The sequence below is a fragment of the Pectinophora gossypiella genome, chromosome 5, assembly GCF_024362695.1.
Source record: "Pectinophora gossypiella chromosome 5, ilPecGoss1.1, whole genome shotgun sequence".
NCBI lineage: Eukaryota > Metazoa > Arthropoda > Insecta > Lepidoptera > Gelechiidae > Pectinophora > Pectinophora gossypiella.
In genome coordinates this window covers 13,871,687-13,877,686 of record NC_065408.1, presented here as the reverse complement: position 1 = coordinate 13,877,686, position 6,000 = coordinate 13,871,687, and the positions used below count along the sequence as shown (strand labels likewise).

Below are 6,000 nucleotides of genomic sequence, written 5' to 3'. Positions count from 1 at the left end.
AAGAATTCTGTTTTAGAGACAATACAGTGTTTATCTGTGAAATCCTGCTGGTTTAATGCTCACACCCTCCGCCGCCATCACTCAGCTTCTACAGAGAGAGGTAAATGTAAGAAAATAGCGCATGTTTCAAGCTTTAGATATGCAATTTAGAATGTAAGATATCTTAAGAGAAATACCTTAAATATCTTACATTATGAATTAGTTTAGAAAAAAGTCCTGAGAAACCTCTTTATTAAAAAATACTTAAGTAACTGTTGAATCATTGTTGATAATTCTGTTGAAACTACCTACTAAAGTAAGTAGATTGAAGAATAATTTCAATTTGAGAAAGATGGGTCGACTACAGAATATATGAACGTCGGAGTTGAAGCTGTCGCCGTAACCGAAACCGGGTGAATCACATCACATTAGTAAATCGCTTAAACGCCTTAAATAGCTACATACCCAAGAAAGATGTCGTGCCTCTGTTAGTCAGATCATTTTGAATCGTAAGTCGTGGTGATAAGAGATTGTAATAAATCACAACAAACGTGGGGGCAGACAAAACAAAGTGGAATGTCGACTTTTATTTCTGTTATAATTTGTTGACGGAAATTGTTGGGTGCATTTAGTAGGACAGAAGACGAATGTTCAGAAGCATAGCCTAAATGTTTTTCGCTTTCCTTAACGCTAACGAACAGAATGAAAATTCATGGGATTACCATGATATACCGTAAGCTTTATTTTCGTTATTTTTTATTTTGCCATGACTCATTGTACTTAGGTTTGCCTCTGGCGTTAACTACTTGGCCGGACAAATAGGGAGCGCTCAAGGCTTATACTCGGTACAAAAAATAACACAACAGGCCTGAGGGTGCGCAGTTAGGCGCGAACTGCGGCTCGGGACGTCGTCTTGCATTATATTTAAAAAAATAATCGACCCTAGTGAACCGATAGCGATAAGCGCTGAATGAGGGAAATCGTCGACCACGCTGGCGGGTCGGTATCATTATCCTGAAGTGTTTGTTTTTGTAATAAGCTTTATTTCTGTTAGTTAGCGTTTGTACAAGGCATTCTGACTACTCATACGCTCTATTTAGCATTGAGGGACTTTCCAACGGTCCCCAAACACACGATAGATGGCGTTGTTCAATTTTAACGTGTTAGGTAATTACCTATTTTATCATTGCTGGGGTACATAATTATTCAAAAATGTAATGTAATGGCAGAAGCATATATAAAACTAATTGTTGCTTGATGTTTGGATCACATTACATTATAGAATTAACAGCCTCCGTGGTCTAGTGGTTAGAGCGTTAGGCTCACGATCTGGAAGTCCGGGTTCGATTCTCGATGGGGACATTGTCGAAATCACTCTGTGAGACTGTCCTTTGTTTAGTAACTTTTCAGGCTTGAATCACCTGATCGTCCGAAAAAGTAAGATGATGCCGTGCTTCGGAGGGCACGTTAAGCCGTTGATCCCGGCTATTAGCCGTAAAAACACCTCCACCAACCCGCAGTGGAGCAGCGTGGTGAAGTATGCTCCGTACCCCTTCCGGTTGATTGAGGGGAGGCCTGTGCCCAGCAGTGGGACGTATATAGGCAGTTTATATTTATGTATGTATAGAATGATGTTGATACCTATATCGCTTCTCCTTATTTTGATTTTGATCAGAATACATATACAGGGTGTTAGTGACATCGTAACAAAAACTTTGAGGGGTGATTGAGGCCATGATTCTGAGATGATATCAAGTGGAATTTTCCGTCGCAAAAGTATGGAATTGAAAATAATTAAAAAAAACACAAAAATTTTCAGGAATATTCAGACTGAAAATTCCACTTGATATCAACTCAGAATCATGGTCTGAACCATCCCCCTCAGTATTCGTTACGGTGTCACTAACACCCATACCTACTTGTATGGCTACCGTATGTACTTGTGTGGGGTGTAAGTGACATCGTAACGAATACTGAGGGGGATGATTCAGCTGATTATTCTGAGTTAATATCAAGTAGAATTTTCCTTCGCAAAAGTATAGAATTGAAAATAATTTAAAAAAATAATAAAAAAAAACCATGAATTTTGCGACGAAAAATTCCACTTGATATTAACTCAGAATCATGGTCTGAATCATCCCCCTGAGTATTCGTTACGATGTTACTAACACCCTGTATAATGGGTGGAACTTGTAATTGTACCTTGGTGTAATATAAAGGGTCATCATTTATACCCAAAAACAAAGATAAAATATGCATAATTATGTCTGTTATCCATGAAATTAGAAGATTAAACGAAAAAAAACTTAACAACGCCATCTATCGTGTTTTTGGGAAACGTCGAATGGAAAATCCCTCATTAACTATACAATAATACAGTTTATTACATACAAAATGTACCAAAATATAATATCTTCATGTCGCAGCTCCACCAGTGTGATTCTTCAGTAGGGAGTTGTCATTACATATCTGTAAAAATACTCATCGTCAAACAATATCTCGAGTCATCAGGTTGGTCAAAAAAGTCACATCGAAGCAATTCATTTACAAAAGCAATATTGCAATTTGACATTTGCGCATATAAAAGTAAGTGCGCAATGCAAACAAATTATGTATAATGCTTTTTTAGGTGAATTGCTTTGATGTGGCCTTTAAAACCCCCGCATGTTAAGCCGTTCAACGTGACTACTTACAGGGGGAGTTCAACGTGACCACATCTAAGCAATTAATCAAAGACATATTTGCTATTTGATATTTGTTTGCATTGCGCACATATTTTATACTTATTCGCAAATGTCAAATTGCAATATTGCTTTGCTAGATGAATTGCTTCGATGTGGCCATTTTAACCCCCCAGATGTGTACAGAATTATATTAATTATTACCTATATAGCTTCTCTTTATTTTGACCAAGTATGTAGTCGTTACATGAGCCATGTCAGGGGCCTTTGGCGGCTCAATAATAACCCTGACACCAGGGTTGATTTGATGAGGTTGGTTATCCACCTCACAACCCCATGTGGGTTGGTTAGAAGAAGACTCGTGTCTGTGGTTGAACGTTGGGCTCGTAAATACGATTCAGAGGTCCCCTGGGGTCAGATTTACTATTGAGCCACCAAACGCCCCTGAAATGGCTCATGTAATGACTACATAATGACTTAAATAGTAGCCATGACCGGCTTAACATGCCCTTCGATTCGAAATTACGGATCATCTTACTCTCGGACAATCAGGTTGATGATTCTGGAATGTCCCAACCAAATTAGATCACAAAGAGTTTGTGGTGATATGTCCCTAACGGGAATCGAACCCGGGACCTCCAGATTGCGAGACTCTCTCTAACCACTAGACCACAGAGGCAGACTCCCCAAAACTCAAAACGGACAAACTGAACGAACTTCTTCCTTGTTTATCTTTGACCATAAAAATATGGATAAGAAGTTTACTACTTACCGAAGAAATCTTTCAGAACTGAAACAAGGAATTATTATTTGTATAGTAAACATGAAATAGGTACATTGAAAAATGATTTATAATAAAATATGTTAAATAATTCTTTCGAATGCAAATAAGTATGACTATTTCATAACTTAATTGTGCTAATTCCTATTTCATACCATCTAATTTTATTTTAAGTTAATACCTGTAATTTTCTTATTCACTGAAAAAGAAAGGGACGGGAAATCGACAGGCATAAAATTTATGAAACACAACACACAATCAATTTTAAGCCGAAATATAAAACAACCCTCTAAAAATATATAATTTTTGCATGCCAAATTGCGGCAAAACATGAGATTCTCACATTTATTGTAAAACCTTTATTATACCATTTTTTATGAGCAAATATATTTTTCTTTTAATTTTGTATTTTGAAAATTTTACATCGGCCAATAACCCGACAGAATTAAGCCGACAGATTTTTGATTCGCCCAGGTTTCTCATTCATTCCTTCATTCTTTTTAAAATTAACAGTTGTCAATTATCCGTCCCTTTCCTTTTCGGCGGATTAGAAAATGACAGGTGTAACTAAAAAAGGAGCTCGATGGCGCAGCGGTAAACGCGCTCGGTCTGCGATTGTTGAAGTAAAGCAACTTTCGCAAAGGCCGGTCATAGGATGGGTGACCGCAAAAAAAAGTTTTCATCTCGAGCTCCTCCGTGCTTCGGAAGGCACGCTAAGCCGTTGGTCCCGGCTGCATTAGCAGTCGTTAATAACCATCAATCCGCACTGGGCCCGCGTGATGGTTTAAGGCCCGATCTCCCTATCCATCCATAGGGAAGGCCCGTGCCCCAGCAGTGGGGACGTTAATGGGCTGATGATGATGATGATGAACTAAAAAAATAAAATGAGATGGCGTGTACAGGAATTAGCACCAATATTTGTTGTGGCAGCTGTCATTTTAGTCAAAATTATTTAAAAAAAAATGAACAAAAAATGAACACGTGTTAAGTACTAACGTTTAAGCAATTCTTTTTTCTTCTCTTTCTTATCTTTTTTGGCGTCCTTAAGTTTATCTTTTTTGTCGTCCTTAGGTTTATCTTTTTTTTCGTCCTTATCTGGTTTTTCCTTTGGTTTTTCTTTATGCCACTGTCCGCAGGGCTTCGGTACAGGAGCGGGCAGTGCATTTACTGGAAAAGGTTCGAAATTTATTATGCATAATTAAACTTACATACATACATAAACTCACTCACTCTATCACTCTACTCTAGGTACTTAGTACTTATAGATTGGTGGAGGAACACTAATTATTGATATAAGAACAATGTCAATAAAAAAATAAAAAATAAATGCTTTATTTCAGATTACAATGATCCATAATTTACATAATAAAACATTCAAATTAATTAAAATAAACCTAATACCTTCATTATCTGCCACTAACGCCAATACCTGTAAAATTAAAAATAATAGAAATTTACTCATGCCTATACAGGGTGTTAGTGACAACGTAACGAAAACTGAGGGATGATTCAGGCCATGATTCTGAATTGATATCAAGTGAAATTTTCTGTCGCAAAAGTATGCAACGGAAAATGATTTAAAAAAAACACTAAAATTTCCATGAATTTTCCGACAGGAAAATCCACTTGTTGTCAGCTCAGAATCATGGTCTGAATCATCCCCCTCAGTATTAGTTACGATGTCACTAACACCCTGTCTACTGGTGTGGCTACTTGTAAGTATGTACTTGTACAGGCTACAGCCTGTATTTGTTCCCCGAGGGGGATGATTCAGCTCATTATTCTGAGTTAATATCAAGTGGAATTTGAGAATAGAATTGAAAATATTTAAAAAAAAAAACAAAAAAATATCATGGTCTGAATAATTCCCCTCAGTATTCGTTACGATGTCACTAACACCCTGTAAATTTTTAAATTACGAATACCGGATAGACTAAAGAATAATACTACCTAAGTATGAACGAAAACTCTCCGTCCCGCACCAATTCGTATCGGGTGCTGACCTCACCTCTGGGTCTTACATACCGCTAAGGAGTAAGGTACTAAGTCTGCGTTTCCATTGACGCGGAGCTGGGCGGAGAGGAGCGGAGATGTGCAGGAATCGACCAATCACAGCGTTCGAGAGAGTGAAAAACGAAGACGCTCTGTCACTCTTTACCTCACTGTGATTGGTCGATTCCTGCTAATCTCCGCACCGCTCCGCGTAAATGAAAACGCAGTCTTACGTGTTAGACGGCACACGGTACGAAGGAAATTTTTGTACGGACTGTCCAGTTTGTGCTCATGTAAGACATCAACGGGTTCAATTTAATTTATTGTGAAAGCTTGAACACATATCTTGTATTTTAATAACTACACACCTGGGTGGTTAAAAATGCCACATCGCTATTTGACATTTGCGTAAATAAAAGTAGATGCGCAATAGTGCTAATTCCTGTAAACACCATCTAAATTTTAAGTTATATCTGCCATTTTCTTATCCGCCGAAAAAGAAAGGGACGGGTAATCGACAAGCATAAAATTTATGGAACACACGTCAATTTTAAAAACAAATCTAAA

At 37.7% G+C, this 6,000-nt stretch overlaps 1 protein-coding gene across 4 annotated transcripts in view; it reads right to left on the bottom strand.

The window, feature by feature from the left end:
* Window positions 1-2,156: 2,156 nt before the first annotated feature.
* Window positions 2,157-6,000, bottom strand: part of LOC126367129 (probable H/ACA ribonucleoprotein complex subunit 4) — a 65,770-nt gene continuing 61,926 nt past the window's right edge. For all 4 annotated transcript variants that reach the window (XM_050010542.1, XM_050010544.1, XM_050010541.1 and 1 more), the window contains 4 exons: window positions 4,843-4,870; window positions 4,438-4,608; window positions 3,433-3,450; window positions 2,157-2,448 (listed from right to left, as the gene is read on the bottom strand). In XM_050010542.1, the coding sequence (XP_049866499.1) occupies window positions 2,441-2,448; window positions 3,433-3,450; window positions 4,438-4,608; window positions 4,843-4,870 (225 nt within the window). In that variant the 3' untranslated portion in view covers window positions 2,157-2,440. The remainder of the gene's footprint in view (window positions 2,449-3,432; window positions 3,451-4,437; window positions 4,609-4,842; window positions 4,871-6,000) is intronic.